The sequence below is a fragment of the Carassius gibelio genome, chromosome A8, assembly GCF_023724105.1.
Source record: "Carassius gibelio isolate Cgi1373 ecotype wild population from Czech Republic chromosome A8, carGib1.2-hapl.c, whole genome shotgun sequence".
NCBI classification, from domain to species: Eukaryota; Metazoa; Chordata; class Actinopteri; order Cypriniformes; family Cyprinidae; genus Carassius; species Carassius gibelio.
In genome coordinates this window covers 22,909,598-22,927,559 of record NC_068378.1, presented here as the reverse complement: position 1 = coordinate 22,927,559, position 17,962 = coordinate 22,909,598, and the positions used below count along the sequence as shown (strand labels likewise).

Genomic DNA, 17,962 nt, shown 5'->3' with positions numbered 1-17,962 from the left:
GCCTGACTTTAGGAAGAACATCTCAAGGAAAATATAATTATATTTTCTTAATGATTTTTTTCCTTCTCAAACCTTGTCTGTGGTGTAAAAACACCCCTGGGCAAACGGGGTGCATCTCTTCCCCTCTTTGATAATTACTGTAGTTACCATGTTCTGAACATCACATCCTTTCTTTTCTCCCCAGATGTAATCTATATATCTATATATCTATATCTATATCTATATCTATCTATCTATCTATCTATCTATCTATCTATCTATATATATATATATATAGATAACCACCTATATATATATATATATATATATATATATATATATAGGTGGTTGAATAAAAATATTTGGACATTATTTATAAAAAATTACCTCAAGTTAGCACCAGCAAGCCTGCTAGACATTTAGCATCAGCTACAATATTTACTTATTTTCAGTACCGTTCTGAATAAACATTCATGTCTGTCTAACGTTACTCGTCTAAAAAAAAAGCCTCAAGTTCAAATATTCATTTATCACCAATTAACTGTTTGACAAACACTTCCTGCTTCGAGATCTGAATTTAAAAAAAATCTCAAACATGCTCCGAAGTCCCAATCTGAATCAACCGAGTCGCCAACAGGCTCCGAAGTGCCGATCTGAATCAACGAAGTCGCGAACATGCTCCAAAGTGGCGATCGGTATCAACCGAGTCGCGAACATGCTCCGAAGTGCCAATCTGAATCAACCGAGTCGCGAACATGCTCCGAAGTGCCGATCTGAATCAACCGAGTCGCGAACATGCTCCGAAGTGCCGATCTGAATCAACCGAGTCGCGAACATGCTCCGAAGTGCCGATCTGAATCAACCGAGTCGCGAACAGGCTCCGAAGTCCTGATCTGAATCAACCGAGTCGCGAACAAGCTCCGAAGTGCCGATCTGAATCAACCGAGTCGCGAACATGCTCCGAAGTCCCAATCTGAATCAACCAAGTCGCGAACAGGCTCCGAAGTGCCGATCTGAATCAACCAAGTCGCGAACATGCTCCGCAGTGCCGATCTGAATCAACGGAGTCGCGAACAGGCTCCGAAGTCCAGAAGTCCCGATCTGAATCAACCGAGTCGCGAACAGGCTCTGAAGTCCCGATCTGAATCAACCGAGTCGCGAACAGGCTCCGAAGTCCCGATCTGAATCAACCGAGTCGCGAACAGGCTCCGAAGTCCCGATCTGAATCAACCGAGTCGCGAACATGCTCCGAAGTCCCGATCTGAATCAACAGAGTCGCGAACAGGCTCCGAATTGCCGATCTGAAAACTTCGACCAAAGAATGTAAAAAATAATTATATTTCTCTAATAACTCTAACTCTACAACTCTGTGAAAGACTCAGATCACGTATCTAAAAATAAATCGCTATAGTAAGAGAGAAATAATAAGAGGAGTGAAGTTTCCTACTGCTCTGCTGTGTTTGGTCCTCAAGCGCGTCTGCTCCACGGCGCGTCTCCGCCCCTCACACGCGCGTTTACAGCACTAAATTAATCATCTTTGCTAATTATTATACATTTACTTCATTGTCAGCTTCAGGTACTTCATTTATTATTGTTCAATGAACTGTTTGAAACAAAAAAAGGTTGTATTTCAGTAATAATTCTAAATTATCAAAATAAAATATATAAAATAAATAATAAAAAATATGATTTTCAGTTACAATAATTAATCCTAAATTCCGACATTAATAACTTACTTTTAGCAACATCAGACGCACGCGCTCACAAGATTTCACGGTTCTTCTGTATTCACACTAAACGGTTCATTTGAATCAGTGAGTGGTCGACTCCAGAACAGCTGCAATCGGATCATTCTAATTCGTAAACGAATCGTTTGGTGCGATTCGCGATCCGATTTAAAGGTTTATTTTGAAAAGACTCAGTTCGTTCATGATGAATCAGACACCACCGCTTCTGCGTGTCGGAGCACCTGATATATTATAGGGAGTAACGATATGTTTAATGAAATGTAGTGAAGTTAAAAGTACGATCTTATGCTTTGTAATGTAGTGAAGTAAAAGTAAAAGTTACTCAAAATAAAACTACTTCAGTAAAGTACAGATACTTGAAAAATGTACTTAAGTACAGTAACGAAGTAAAGCTACTCCGTTACTGTCCACCACTGGTTAAGATGACCATTGCTACAAAAAAATAAATAAATAAATAAAAAATTGAAATTTTGTTTTAATTTTCCCTAACTAAATTATACAGTTACTGATGCTATAGACTGTGGGATTACTAACAGGCTATTAACAAAAATCTGTCTCTAAACCTCTTTACTCTTTATTAAAAGTTGATCTAGACAAGTACATGATAGAATCAAATGTTTTGCAAATCCGCTCGAAAGGCCTGATGTCAAATGATTCGTGAAACGCGCTTCGGAGTCCAGATCTGAATCAAATGTTTTGCGAAATGTTTACTTTCATTTGTTTTAATGCAGTCTTGCCCTCACTAACATGGCGGACGCGTTGACGTATCGGGGCAATGGCTCAAAGCGGCCAATGAGGCGTCTAGGTATTTATTTGTCTATGGTTGTGGCTGCAATACGGCCACGTCTGATGATGTAAAAAAAATAAATAAATAATAATTCGTATAATAAAGGTAAAACGGTAGTGTTCCTGTTCCTGAAGAAGTGCAGAGAAAAGGCAATATCTACGAATAAAGCTTTAATAGATATACGTTTGGTATGCAAAATTAAGACTTTGTAAATAGTAAGTCTGGTCAATTCTCAACATCAGTCAAGTAAAACATAAATGCAATATTTTGTAATTAATTAAGAAATGACAATTTATTTGACAATTGTCAATAAGTCACAACAGAAGTAAAGCCAAAACAACATTTTCAAAAAATGTACAACAGGAAGCATTTGCACAATACATTTACTTATATTTTATACATATTTAAATTAGAACTCGCTATTATATGCACAATATGCATAATGAATATAAAACTGGAATAAAAATAAGACTATTTTATATACAATGTATTTATTTACAAATATAGTAACGTAAATAAAATCATGCAATGTGGCAGATTATAAAACATAATTAACTAATATTATGGTTTGGATTAACTGAAAGAAATCAAGCTTTTGTCTTATTGGGCCTCATTGTAAGATGTATGATGTCACAGTATGAATTAGATCTGGGAGCAAATAACTTCTTCCCACTCCCTTTCGAGCAAGTATTATATATATAGATATGTAAAATATTCAGCAGCCAAAACATGAAGCAATTCAGAAAACACTGTGAAAGGTGCTTCTTTCCCGGTCAAATTTTGGAAGTAAACTGCATCCATACCAAGTGTCTTCTGTTGGTTCGCTGCTGTAACAGCAGGAAAATATCAAACATACGTGACAAATACTAAGTGCAGCTGTTACAGTAGCTGCCCTTCACAATAATGAATCTTCTTCCTCCTGGAAACTAAATGGTTATGTCCCTTATTCTTAAACACAGCCATTGTCATGTACATTTATCATGATCTTGACAGAAACAATGCAGTAGAATAGATCATCAGGGCTGGAGGAGCTCCAGGGGAGGAGCTGGTAAATAAGATAGGAAACAGATGATTCGATTTGGGAGGATCAGTTGAGTCAACACCCCCAGCGCCCGTTTCCCAAGGGCATTTCTGAAAGCAATTCTGCATAACTGCTGAAGACTGAGAAGCCTGGCTGAAAGATATCAAACAATAAGTTGACAATGGGATGATTAATTTTCTGCTTTAGCCAAACTAATAAAAAACAAATTTAATTCTTACAATTTACTGACTTTAAAGAAATCATTTTCCAATTTAATATTAAGATTAGTATTAATATTATGGTTCTCTGACCCTAAAAAGCCATTTTTTCACGCTGTGCTTCCATTCTTTTTAGTGGTTTAGCTTCAGTAAATGAGTTTCAGTAAAAAGTCTGGTTGGACTTAAGAGGAAGTTTTGAATGTTACAGTATGTTTAGCATTCACAATAAGCCCTTTTATCTCAAAGAAACAATGAAAAATTTATATTGCATGATATGACCCCTTGAAAAACATCATCTATCATTATACCAAACTTAAAATTTATAAACAGAGCATTTTCTACTTACATTTGTAAAACTCTAGGCAGTGCAGCTGCTGAATGGGCCTCGTGTACTGAATGGGCTTTTTTCCGAGGTTGTCTTGGGTGAAAACATTTTCCCCATTTTCAGCATGACGCAAAGCAGTTTCGTGAAGTTTGCTAATCCTTTGATTGTTGCTTCTCTTGTTCAGTGGTGCACACACAAGTGCTTCAGTCATTGCAATGCTGCTCACTTACTCTAAAGGAATAGTTTAAAATTAGTTGCCAAATAGCACCCAAAGATTCTGTCATTATTTACTTACCCACCTGTCAAGCTCCAACAAGCAATGTAAGGCAAGAATTGTGTACCGATTCTTCAAGCAATTGTACTTTTGTGTTCTATAGAAAAAAGAACAAAACAAACAAACAAAAATTTTGGAATGATATGAGGAAGAGAATTGTCTTTCTGGGTGAACTGTTCCTTTAAAAGAATGTGTATTTTTATGTATGTAGGAATGTAAAATGAGGAAGGATCATGGTAAAAATACACCAGATAATATTTCTTTACCAAACTTCTTTTACCAAAGCATTTATATTCACACCTAAAAACAAGAAAAGAACAAAACTATGAATCAAAGAAATTATGCACAGAAGTTTGTTTTTTTAATATCTGCTACAATGAAACAAAAGGGATTTATGTTCATTTTAAAATAGTGAGATTTGCAGTAACACTATTTTGTTAACATATAAAATAACAGGCCTCATGCAGGGGTGAGAAGGTGAAGACTGGAGCATTCACCATGGCTCCATGATCTAACAGAAACTTCACACACTCCAGACTACCACGTCACACAACGGAGTGCTGCCATCAATGTTACAAGCATTAACCTGTTAACAATGACAGCAGTGTTAACAACCGATGCGCTGACAGATTCATGAGGCCTGGAGTGTGGAGAACAGCCTTACATGAGCTCCGGGCTCTCATCCAGAAGCAGCTTCACACACTGCGCTCGGCCCTGAATACAGGCCTCATGCACTGCCGAACCATTGGTCCAGAACCCCATGTGCTGTGGGTAGAATGGAGAGACAGAAAAAACTTCAAAACATAGCTTTAGATTGCAGTTATAGTACATATAAATGATTTCTAAATGAGGCATCAGTTACGTAAAGTGAAATTTATACATTATATTTATGCAAACATACATATATATTTATATAGTCAGAGATGAAAAATCCCAATTTGGTGTCAACATCAAATTAAATTTACAAAAGTGATTTTATAGACATGGAACACACATTAAAAGCAAGTAAAATGTCTACTTTAATGTTTCAAATAACTTTAACAAAGTGTTGGTTAAAATAATATTCAACTGTCATTCAGAGTAAAAGATACATTTACTTAAATATTAAAAAACAAACTTATTCTGACCTCAACTGGATTAAATATATGATAGAAAAAGTGACCATACTAAATGTTATTATATTTTAAATTACTAAAAATCTTGCTGAAAAAAATTATAAAATCATGTGGTATGAAGGAAAGTAGCAAAGACAAAGATAAAAAAAAAATATTACAAATTTAAAATTACATTTTTTTTGGTGGTGGTGGGGGGGGGGTGAACTGTGATCTTTAAATAGACTATTTTAATTTTATCAATTATTGTTTCTAAATATGCCTGACAACATTTTTTTTGGTATATGAACTATTGTTGTACCTATACTGACTGGAAGTTCATGTATTTTATTATCAATAATAATAGTTTCAGTCCTGTCTCCCCTCCAAAAAAGTTATGTAAGTGTGTGTGTGTGTGTGTGTGTGTTTCTGTATATATATATATTAGTGCTGTCAATCGATTAAAAAAAATTAACTAATTAATCGCACAATTTTTTAAAATTAATCGCGATTAATCGCAATTAAAAGACTGAAACTTTTTGGATATGTAAATGTAAAATGTAAATAATTAATGTAAACTCAAGACAAAGAAACTATTTAAATTCAAAATATGATTGTTTATTGGAATTTTTGTTTAACTTGTAACACAGATTTTCTCATGTAAACAACATACCTGCAATAAACCATCAATATCCTCCAAATTAACTGTTGGCTTGAAAGCCATATTTATTACAGAAATAAAAACACAGGCATGTAAGTACCATTTGAATTTCAAAACAATCAATGCCAATAAAAAACAAAAATGATTTCCATGTTGAATTCTAAGTGGACTGCAAAAAAATTCCAAAGTATAGTCATTGCCAGTGCTTTAAGTGGGCCGGTACGCACCTGTACTCAGTACCGCCACTTCCAAATATAGCTCTTGAGCGTACCGCCACCTCTCCGTGCGCCCAGAACGTGCTTGTAGCGTACCGGTACGCTCATTTGGACATCTGTTTTAATAGAGGTTTTAATCTTTTACCTGCACTGCCGATTTTCAGAGCGCCCTTCACAATGCAAGCTTCCTAATTCATCCCACCCAGAGCAGAAACTACATTACCCATTCACCCTTAAGTTATACAAGTGAATAGCGCATGTGTCGCTTTTCCCACTGTTAAGTGTCAACAACTCAACGTGGCCGGAGAAGGTGTGTGAAACTCGTTGTGAGTTATACTAAAGCAAAATCTTGAGTATTTATTGTCTGATAAACATTAAAAACTGTCTGCGGAGGTTGGGTCGTCCTGCAGCCCCCGCTGGCTGTTCATTGGCTGCAGCATCTTTTTTCTAAGTTCTAAAAAAATACCGTAGACGGCAAGGCACAAATTTAGATATTCATTTATCTAATTAATCTATAGCCTATGCACAAAGACAATATGATCTTTTCGTCCCCTTTTTGTTTTAAAGCTTGATGAAGAGAGAGAGCGCAAGTTGCTGCAGCTGCGAGGAGGACAGTGATGCACGCGCACAGGAGTGATTGACAGTTCGCGGCACTGTGTACAAAAAATACTCCGCTACACAATTATTTAGTTATTTTCATTTAAGCTTATTAACGTTAGCGTTACAGAAAGGTCTGATTTACGCACTGTTACAGTCATTGTTTTTTTGTTTTTTTTTAAACAATGACATTTGAGTTCATGATTTTAATGTTGCTGTTTCTTGTGGCAGACTGAATGAAGAGTAATGTTTCTTGTGGCAGACTGAAGAGTAATCCGGCAGAGTTTTATACTGAAACTTTCCGTCTAAAAGTCCTTCCTTGGTCTTATCCATATTTCTTTGCACGTTGAACACACATAGGCCACAACTGGAAATAAAAAAAAACTGCAACCGCGTTAATTGCGTTATTTTTTTTTAACGCGTTAAATATTTCAAATTAATCGAATGCGTTAACGCGCTAATTTTGACAGCACTAATATATATATATATATATATATATATATATATATATATATATATATATATATATATATATATATATATATATATATATATATATAGCACAGACAACACAACAAAGGAATTTAATTCAGCTCAACACAGCAATAAATGGGCAAGTGAAACAACTTAAATGCTCTGTTTAAGTCTTGTTGTACTCGAAAAAAGGTAAATTAGAGCATTCTGAGAAATTGAGTTTAGGACATTTAACCATTTCAGGCACTGCTGTTCATCAGTGTTTTTATAAGGGCTGTAACAGTGTCATGTACCTGTCTGTATGGTTTCAAAATGATCTTATTTCATTGCACAGCAAAGGAACATTTCCAAAAGACACGAACAGGACAGTAAAAACCGACTGATCCATCGGTTGACTCAGGTCACACTGATCCAGGGCTTTAGAAACCTGCTAAGTGTCATTGGTGACTGATTCAAGGCCAAATGGCATGTGATCGCATTACAGTTCTGGCAATAATATCTGTCATCGAGCCTTGCTCAAGGCACATATATAACTGCTAAATAAATACAGTTACAGTGAACTCTGTCCTCCAGAGTCAAATGATTACCAGACTGCTGGGTACTTGCAGTATAGCAAGTTTCATATAACAGGTGAGACAATCTATTTACCAATATCATCAAAAAATCTAAACGGCATGAAAGCCAGCCATAGTTTACTAACACGACCTGCTTTCAGTGGTGAATGAGGCTTTAGTTATAGACATAGGCGCATTGAGGCTCAAAAAGACGAATTCTCGTTAAGCCTCAAATCTAAGGGTGTATTTGGATAAATTTGTCCATTAAAATCGTGTAAGTTTAAAAAGGTTCATTTGAAATATTGGTATCTGACATATATGTGAAGCCGCACAAGTGGTCTGTTTAAAATAAGTAAATTAACATTTTTAGCGACTAACCAAAAACGTGACGTCTGTGATTGGTCCATTCTCATCAGCGCTGAGAAAAGTAATAGCTACCTTTTACTGTCTATGATAGCTACCACAAAACAATGCGATTCTACTTTGGCCATAATCTGAAGTATAATTTACAACTGCATGATGTCATTATTAAATTTTAACTGAATTCAGAAAATTTAAATAATTTATTAAATTAATATATTTATATTAACACCTGCAGCTGATTGAGACCAGGCATGGACCAGACCATAGACAGTAAAAGAAATGGACACAGCGACCTCACTGGAACTCAACTGAGACAATTGAAGCCCATTTTTAGCGATTGTTTAGACTCAAACAAAGCTTGACGACGTCAGCAACCTGTCTGACAGATGTAAATCTTCTAAGTGGCTGTGTGTGCAAACTGCCATCGTTAATCTTGCAGAGACGGCGAGCTTGAGCGGGGAGTTCTTTGGCGTGAGTGAGCAGGAGTAAGTATTCTGATTAATTATTTTGTATAGTATTTTAAAATGTAACGCCAGTACGCCATATTAAGTTAATTGCCTGCGAGCTTCTCCACTTGTCTGTACGGTAATGCGACAGAGAGCCGAGTGGTTATGACGCAATCGTTAGCCTATTTTTTACAAAAACTGTTTATACGGGGCCATAATGTAACATAGAAGGTAATGGAGCCCTTTTTGTTGAGCCTAAATTGTTGTGTATCTTTAGAAATAAATAATGGACAAACAGAGTCTTTAAACGTCTCAGATGTAAAGTTATTCGCTGTCAAAGTGAAGCCAAAATGAATGGGAGTCAATGGGAATGCTAACGCAAGTGAAGTTCTGCTAAAAGATGGCAGCCCCCACCCGACTTCAACTTCCGGTCGAGTTCCTTGCCCCTTGGACCAGACCCATCGTGTCTGACCCAAACTCCGCCCATTTTGGATCGCTCTGCTTTATCTTGCCCAATCGCGACGCTGTTTGGACTGGAGGAGCAAAGACTTAACACAGCCCTTTTTTTGGTCCTTCAAGAACTGGTTTATTTTATGTGCAAAGCGACGATGCATATCTATCAATGACGCATATATATAACAAGTAGTTTGAGCAACAGAAAAATCACTTGTCAACATATAGTACCATTCACAACAACAAAAAAGAAATAATTCTATACATTTTCAGGCATTTCAAAGTAAACAGTATTAAAAAGGTTTTCAGTCACGAAGATCATCACTGAATGTCTAGTCAATATTTTCCTAATCCTTCAAGTGGCTTCATAGTGATGTTGAAAACAAAATGTCTTCAAAATACGTCCAGATGCCTTAAGTCTACCACACGAATCAACAACACTTTCAAGTATACAAGTGGGTCCAAAAGTTTGAGACCACATTGAAAATCAAATTTTTGAATATGGAAATGTAAATATTTCATATTTAAAACAAAGTAATAATATAAAACAAACAGAAAATAATAACCATGTGTCAATTGCAGTGCACTAGATGCTCGTTGGAACATTCTCAATTCGTCTCAGATCACATGTTCATCAGTTCATGTCAGCTCAAGTGCTGCTGTCATTAAAGCAAAAGATGGATCTACCATCTTTTTTTCTTACTTTTCACTCATTTTTGTGCTAAAAATATCGTCATACACATATAGTACATAATACAAAAATGGAAGCATTCCACAAGTTCAGTCTCACTCTTTCAGATCCCACTGTATGTCTTGGGAAATTTGGTAAAGAAATATTATCTGGTGTATTTTTACCATGATCCTTCCTCATTTTACATTCCTACATACATAAAAATACACATTCTTTTAAAGGAACAGTTCACCTAGAATGACAATTCTCTTCCTCATATCATTCCAAAATTTTTGTTTGTTTGTTTTGTTCTTTTTTCTATAGAACACAAAAGTACAATTGCTTGAAGAATCGGTACACAATTCTTGCCTTACATTGCTTGTTGGAGCTTGACAGGTGGGTAAGTAAATAATGACAGAATCTTTGGGTGCTATTTGGCAACTAATTTTAAACTATTCCTTTAGAGTAAGTGAGCAGCATTGCAATGACTGAAGCACTTGTGTGTGCACCACTGAACAAGAGAAGCAACAATCAAAGGATTAAAATCATAACACTATCCATGTGCTGGCCAGCAGTATTCATTAAAGCAACTAAACATCAGTGGAGCGGAGATGGTCAAGACTGTCAGGAAAGTCTGTGACGCTGGGAGGGAGTTGAGGCTGGGAATGGTGCCGTTGTCGAGTTTGTTGAGTCGTTGACTGAAAGTGTAAGAGTGAGGGAAGAGAGCTGTATGACCCTTCTCTTTGACCCTCTTCCTTCAAATGCTTCTCCTGATTGGGTACCGGGGTCCACGGCTGCCACGAATCTGCAGTGGAGCAGGACTTCACAAGCTGAGGCTTCCTCTGCACAGAAAAGACTTTGCCGGAACAGCGCAACTGTCAATCAAGAGAATGTAACGGTCAGAAATGCTCTTTTATTGTTTTTTCTTTTGTTTTGTTTTTTTTGGAAAGAACAACAAAAACAAAAAAATTATAAAATGAAGTTACAATTCTATAGAAGCTGGTGTAATGTTAATGCATTTTGTGTTGCATGGTGATGGTCATGGTGTGTGAACAATTTAAAATGAACAACAAATGTAAACTTCCAACTATGAATAAAAAAAAATATATAAATATATATATAATAAAATATAAATATATATATATATATATATATAAAATATATATCTATCTATCTATCTGTGTGTGTATATATATATATACCGTATATCTAATATGTATAGTATAACTCTTAAGCGTACAGTACCATATAAGAGTTAAAATAAAAACAAGTCACAAATGTGTCCTAAAATACAAGATTTTTGGAGAGAACTGAAAAAATATTTATAACATAAAGCTAAAATTGTTGTTAATTTTATAGAAGATGGTGTCTAGAAGTATAAAAAAAATCTAGTATTTATATTTAATTATAATTATTATAACTGCTTGTAATATTCATAAAGTCAAATGGAATGAACAATGAAAAAAAATTGACATTAAAACATTAGTAAACAATATCTGAAAACTATGATAAATAACACTGAATACAAAAAAAACTAAACAAATATTAATTCATCTTTTTGACAGCTAGCTATCAATGATGTCTTTACTCGAATTATTTTTTTTTAAAAACAGTTTAAGAATATTAACCTTAGATGGCCCTCGAAAGTCTTGAATTTTTGAAGCAATATCCTTGATCCAGCCCTTCATGTCTTCTGGGGTGTCTGTCTGCACACACACACACACACGCACACACACAGACACACACAGACACACAGACAGACACACAGACAGACACACACACACACACACACGTAGGTTAAACTGACATCAAGTTTTTTCTGTTGTGCTATATGAAATAAAGAATTAAAGTTCTCTGTAAGCCTCATTTGCATTTACAACATGCCTCAACAGTACAGTAGCCACATAAACACCTGTCACAAACACTTGAAAAGCATTTATAGTTATTTATGTTTTGCTTGAGTGATAGAGCATTTATGCAAGGATGATTCAAAAAACAGTTGATCTTTAAATACACTGACACACAGCTGCAGATTTGGATGCTATAGTCAATGAGATGAACAACATGATTTATTTTTAAATGTGGTACCTTTATCACTGACACCTGGACTATTATAAATGGATTTAGTCCAGAGTTACCTGGATGTAGAAGGTTCTGGTACTGGTGATGATTTCAAAAAGATTATCACGAGACAACAGATCCCTACAACAAACACCACAATAAATAACAACAAAAGTACAGAAGATAAACGTTTCTTGAGCAGCAAATCAGCATTTTAGAGTGTTTTCTGAAGGATCATGTGACACTGAAGAATGGAGCAATGATGCTGAAAATTCAGCTTTGCGTCACAAGAATAAATTACATTTTCAAATATATTAAAAAAGAAAACATATGTGGTGGGCATAGATTTTTTTTTAAAATCTAGATTAATCTCACTGTGATCTTGAAATTAATCTAGATTAATCTAGATTAAAATGGCTCATTCGAATTCTGCCGACGCATTCAGAATATGTGTGTTACCCAAATAAAATTGACAAACAGTAAGTCTTTGAGAAGGCGTCAAGCTAGGTGGTTTACTAGAAAAGGGGCTCATGTCCTGTTTCCAAAATGTATCACAAAGTGCTTGAAAAAGCTGTAAACTAATTCCACATTGCACAAGGTACAAACAGATATAATATACAGCGGATTCCAGTTGTGCTCCAGGAGCGTTGCGTCTGCAGAAGTGCAGCGATCGTTTACGTACCGAGTAGCGGATTGCAAACACATCCTGTGTGAAAGCACATCGAGTCCGTGCTGCACCACATGCGTAACGCACACGGATTGCATATACACTGCAGACGGAGTATGTGTGAAACAGGCGTGAGCAGGGCCGTATAGCTGGGGTCAGCAGGGACCTGGTGAAGGTTGTACCAGTGGGCCCTGTTTGAGATTGTTTAATTTGTATGTTCGTTTATTTTTATTTATTTGTGCTATTTACACAATGTTTACGTTTTTTGCAAGTTTGTAGGTGTCTAGGTACAGAAACCAAATTATTAAATGTAAAATAGCACTGGATAGTCTTCAATGTATAAATGAAATATACAATCAAACCTACATTTATTCAGACACCTTCAACATTTCTCACATTATTACAGTTTTGCTATATATATAAAAAATTATATCTGGTGTCTGAATAATTTTTGGTTTGACTGTTAAAACTACAAAGTAATTCAGTCAAGAGCAGTGAGTGATTTTCATTTTCTTGGATTAACATTACAGCAGCCAGTAGCTAAATTAGGCGCGGTCACTTTAAGAGACGATGAACGCATCCAATTTAATACACATCCCATTTTTTTCCTCAACTGTTTACTTTCACTTAAGAAATAACTGACAGTTTTTTCGAGCATAATTTCCAAGGTGGATATTTTGACATATTTTTTATGTATTTGTCGGCACAAGAGCAAAAATAAGCAAATTCGGTGTTCAAGTGTTTTAAGACACCTTTCTCTGCGTGAGCCCTGAACACCAGAACCCCGCGGTGTTGAATTGGGCTCTTTTACATCTTTTGTTTGTTCAAACGGTGATTTGTATTTGTTCGTTCAGGTGCAGGAGGGACTTCGAGGTGAACTTCGCAGAAGAGAGCTCGGTTCAGTGTCGCTGTCCGTGATACGCGGCTCTCTCTCTCGTGCGCACCGAACACCGTGCGAGTAACTAGCTACTCTGTTCAGCTTTTCTGCGTCTTGTTTTTGGATGCTTTAATGTTTAAATCGACAAGTGGTAAGGCTTAAAAACACGTGAAAAAGATAAGCTTTCGTGACGATGCGCAGAAGCGGCCCGTCAACTGTCCTGAGCATCTTTTTAGGCTGGCCTCAGTCAGTCTTATATAAAATATCAAGGTGAAAGTCATCATAGCTTGCTTAGTATAGACCCAGCTCCCAACCCAACTTTGAGATAGATTAACGGCGATATTTTTTTTTTATCGCCCGATAAGAGTCTCCCGTTAACGCAGCATGTTAACGCCAAAAACGGCCCACCACTAATTTGTAAATATATATATATTAAAGTTTGAAAGCTCCAGTAAAGACATGCCATTTTTTGTGAACAGACAAAAAAAGAAACCAATGCTCTCACCCTGATTTCACAAGACACTCGTTAACTTTTAGCACATCCCGCAATCTAATACTTCTCAGTGGTTCCTTATCCTAAACAGACACAGAGTACTGGTTTACATATCTGTTCATTATATAAATCTAAATTATTTGTATTCTAATAAAGAGTTTACCATTCCAGCATCTCACCATTTCAGATTTATAGTAGCTCACGGTTTGATCATCTAGGATAAAAAACCTCCTCTTCCAGCTTTTCCTCTAAAAGAAATATGTGATTTAATTGTGGTGATGACAAAATTCTTTTAACATGTTTTTATAGCAGTGTTTCTAATATTGCAGCACCCAGATTTTACATTGGGCTTCAAGTGGTGATCCAGATATTATACAAAATTATATTTAGCAGAAATCATATACTAAGAACTCCATAGGCCCAATGGTATTAAAAATTAAAGGAATAGTTTGCCCCAAAATAAAAAGTTGCTGTAAATGTACTCACCATCAGGTCATCCAAGATGCAGATGAATTTGTGACTTTATCTGAAGAAATCATTAACAAACTTTTTTTTTTCTTCACAACATTAATTGATAACCTGGAATTGTGTGAATTAGTTGTGGATTATTGTGATGTTTTTATCAGCTGTTTGGACTTTCATTCTGACGGCACCCATTCACTGCAGAGGATCCAAGGGTGAGCAAGTGACATAATGCTAAATTTCTCCAAATCTGTTCTGATGAAGAAACAAACTCATCTACATCTTAGATGGCCTGAGGATGAGTACATTTTTAGCCATTTTTAATTTTTGGACGAACTATTCCTTTAACAATTACATCCACAGCAATCTGCAAATGCTGATTAAACTCCACTGATATCAGAAGACACTGGTCTTACCACATTTCCTTGCTTGACACAGTAGCCAGACCTCACGATATTTGGATGCACACTCTGGCTTCTCCTTAAAGAGATGTGTGATCCTAGTTCACTAGTGAAGACGTCCTCATTTTCACTCTGAGGAAAGCACAACGCATTCATATTCATATTTTCTTAAATTAAAAAGATGAATTAAGAACACATACAAATCTGTTACCTGCTGGACTGGTGTGTGCACAACCACACCTCCCACAATTTCTGTTTTATACGCCTGTCGGGATGTTGACTGACTTGGATTTGAAACATTTGTGGCATCAGAGCTTTGGGCCACTGGTGAGGCTTTTGGAACCTTAAAAAGATATGTACTGATTGATTAATATACAGTATATGCATAAAGTTTCAATGTTTATTCAAATACAACTGGCCAAACTAAACTAAAAAGTATAGACTTTGCATAAATCAAGGTATGATGTCTTCTTTCATCTCCTAAATAAGAATGCTTATTTGTGGATTAAGGATGAGAATGATGAGAAATGACAAAGAAAACCACAAAAATAACAACAGTAAAAAGCAAAAAGCTGTGCATACTGTAATTTTGGTGGCATTATTCAGAGCAATGACCCATTCCTTCAAGTCCATAGCATCATTGGCCTGCAGAAAGTACCGTCTGGACAATGCATTTATTACTGAAAGATAAATAAATGAATAAATAAACGTAAGCTATTGATACTGTAAAAAAACTACAAAAACATAACCACTGTATGTACTTACCAAAGCAAAATTCTGCTTTTGGTTTCTGCTTTACTGATGCTTCATTAACCTACAAACAAAGCTAAATAAGTCATTATTTCTTTTTAAAAAGTATTGTATATATTTTTTTTAATTATGGTAGAATATGATACCTTTGAAATGTAACTTAGTCGCAAACTCCCAACAGACACTGTTCCCGGAGGCAAGTTCTGTTTTTTAAGGAAACAGGCAAAAATAGTTATGCAAAAATACAGGATAAAAATGTTTTGAATGCAAAGTTGAGGTTTTGAGTTTAGGTAAATAAGAAAATCCTATGTAAAGCTGTCCTGTAACTAGGGCTGCACGATTATGACAAAATTCACACTTGTCGATTACTCCCTTGAAATTGTAATTGCGATTATTAATTATGATTATCACAATTTACATTGAATGATGTTTGTTTGATGCAACTCCATGCCGTATTTTTATATGAAAATAAACAAGTTGAAAATGCTCTAATTGAAAAACTTTTAGTGCTTTTCTATAGTATTAAGCCTCAAATGTACATCGGATTGGTTTACAAATATCAATGATATTAAAATGTTATACTAAAACTAAAATTTAAATAATGTGAAAAAACCTTAAGACAACATGTAGAAAGAAAAAACATATCTCAAGCACACAGAATAACATAAGTAGACTTTGAACGATTAATTGACACTTTGAACAAATACGTAATTGTGGCATCCAAAATTGTAATCGCGATTAGAAATTTGATTAATTGTGCAGCCCTAACTGCAACTTCTGTTTAAAGCTAGTGGAATGCGCTTGCACACAAAGAGCAGTACCTGTGGATTGTCCATATACCATAGGAGAAAATTCTCATGAGTATCCAAGATAAAATAACGCCGGTAAAACTTATCACTGTTCTCATTTTCCTCAATATCCAGGAATCCACAGGTCCGATTTTGTCTGTCCAGGTAAGGCATGTCCCAGATCTATGAAACCAAACCTAAACAAACCCAAAAAATCTACGTAATGTCAGATACGTGATTTCATAATGTCAGACACTTAAGCAAAACATGGTCAGGTCAAAGTGTCTGAATAATTTTTGGTCCAAATTTGAACTGGTGGACCACTGTATGAAGAATTTTTGGGTATAATATTCCACAGTTTACTTTATTTTGCTACCCTCACTTACATAAATGAACTATAGTGTCCTGCACCCACTAGTAAAAAAAAAAAAAAATATATATATATATATATATATATATATATATATATCTGTCTGAATAATTTTTGGTTTGACTGTACACAAAAAAAAAAAAAAAAAAAAAAAAATATATATATATATATATATATATCTATATATATATACACACACACACACACACAAATATTTAATTAATATTTACACAAAATTCAACAACAAAAATAAACGTAGTAATAATAAATCAGTATCTATCAGTAATCATTACAGGCCATAAGGTAATTTTTGTCTTTACTCTGTCAATAGTAGCTCACTCCAGGATTCCCACAACTTATGAAAAATGAATTACTTTTCCAGTAGCTCGTGATTAAATAATATCTCAAATGTATTTTACAGAGGCTACACTTACACATAATAATTTCTAGCAGATAAAAAAAGTAGAGCTGAGCACGGCTTAAAAAATCAATGACTATAAGTTTAAAATAAGTTACAATAAGCGTGGGAATCCTGTAAATCCAGCATAAGTGGAACAAAGGCAAGTTTTCAGAGTGTCCATGACAGGTGGATTCAGGTGTGCTTCACCTGGACCAGGTTTTCATGAACTCCCATGGAAAACTGTTTTACGGGGTATGAGAGGAAGTCGGTGTTGCGCACAACTGCCACACCTAATATCTACTTACTTCACTTCCAAAATCCCAAAGGCTCGTGACTCATCCGCGTTCTGCTGCGTGTGTGCTGTTCTGCGCGCTCTCACAATACAATAAACGCTCATTTATCCGCCAAAACAGATGAAAGCTCCGCGCGGAAAGCCGAGCCCTGTGCCTCGAGCGCAGCCTCTTTCCGGGTTGACAGCAAGTTGAGTTAAAACCAAAACTAACACATCCGGTAGTGGATCTTTATGTATTTTTTTTTTCACATGCGGAAAGCGGAACCCAGTAGAAGCAGTCTCAGAAACGACGCATTGGACGAGAGATTAAGAGCGTGCGAATCACGTTGTTTTTATACAAGTATTTTTAAGTTTTATCAATTTCAAAAAGTGCATTCAATCATTTTTCATAAGTTTTAGTAATTATAGAATTAGAATACAGTTCTGTCAGACCGCGAATCATCTGACTGGTATCCATAGCAACAGTTCGCTGCTACATGAAAAGAGTTAATATATTATTCATTGTAAAAATGCTAAATTGGTTTA

General features: G+C 35.6%; 1 protein-coding gene across 3 annotated transcripts; it reads right to left on the bottom strand.

Annotated features, from left to right (window-relative positions):
- Window positions 1-9,314: 9,314 nt before the first annotated feature.
- LOC128018919 (pleckstrin homology domain-containing family A member 2) lies at window positions 9,315-17,658 on the bottom strand. Of its 3 annotated transcripts, none has more exons than XM_052604796.1 (12): window positions 17,451-17,650; window positions 16,409-16,591; window positions 15,734-15,790; window positions 15,603-15,651; window positions 15,420-15,517; window positions 15,049-15,180; window positions 14,853-14,969; window positions 14,154-14,222; window positions 13,987-14,057; window positions 12,015-12,078; window positions 11,505-11,582; window positions 9,315-10,751 (listed from the first exon to the last, which is right to left on the bottom strand). In XM_052604796.1, exons 2-12 carry the CDS (start codon window positions 16,547-16,549, stop codon window positions 10,467-10,469), a joined length of 1,161 nt encoding a protein of 386 aa, XP_052460756.1. In that variant the 5' UTR covers window positions 16,550-16,591; window positions 17,451-17,650; the 3' UTR covers window positions 9,315-10,466. The 3 variants fall into 3 exon arrangements, with proteins under 3 accessions (XP_052460756.1, XP_052460757.1, XP_052460758.1); XM_052604797.1 differs by having other exon boundaries at window positions 16,409-16,572; XM_052604798.1 differs by lacking the exon at window positions 9,315-10,751 and having other exon boundaries at window positions 11,513-11,582; window positions 11,965-12,078; window positions 17,451-17,658.
- Window positions 17,659-17,962: the final 304 nt, after the last annotated feature.

What these genes read in the sequence shown, in the direction of transcription:
- LOC128018919 (XM_052604796.1), bottom strand. Translation starts at nt 16,549, where the DNA reads ATGCCTTACCTGGACAGACAAAATCGGACCTGTGGATTCCTGGATATT. An exon ending in CCAGAACCTTCTACATCCAG is followed by an intron (nt 11,583 to 12,014) that starts GTAACTCTGGAC and finishes GTGTGTGTGCAG; the next exon opens with ACAGACACCCCAGAAGACAT. An exon ending in ACTTTCGAGGGCCATCTAAG is followed by an intron (nt 10,752 to 11,504) that starts GTTAATATTCTT and finishes CTTGATTGACAG; the next exon opens with TTGCGCTGTTCCGGCAAAGT.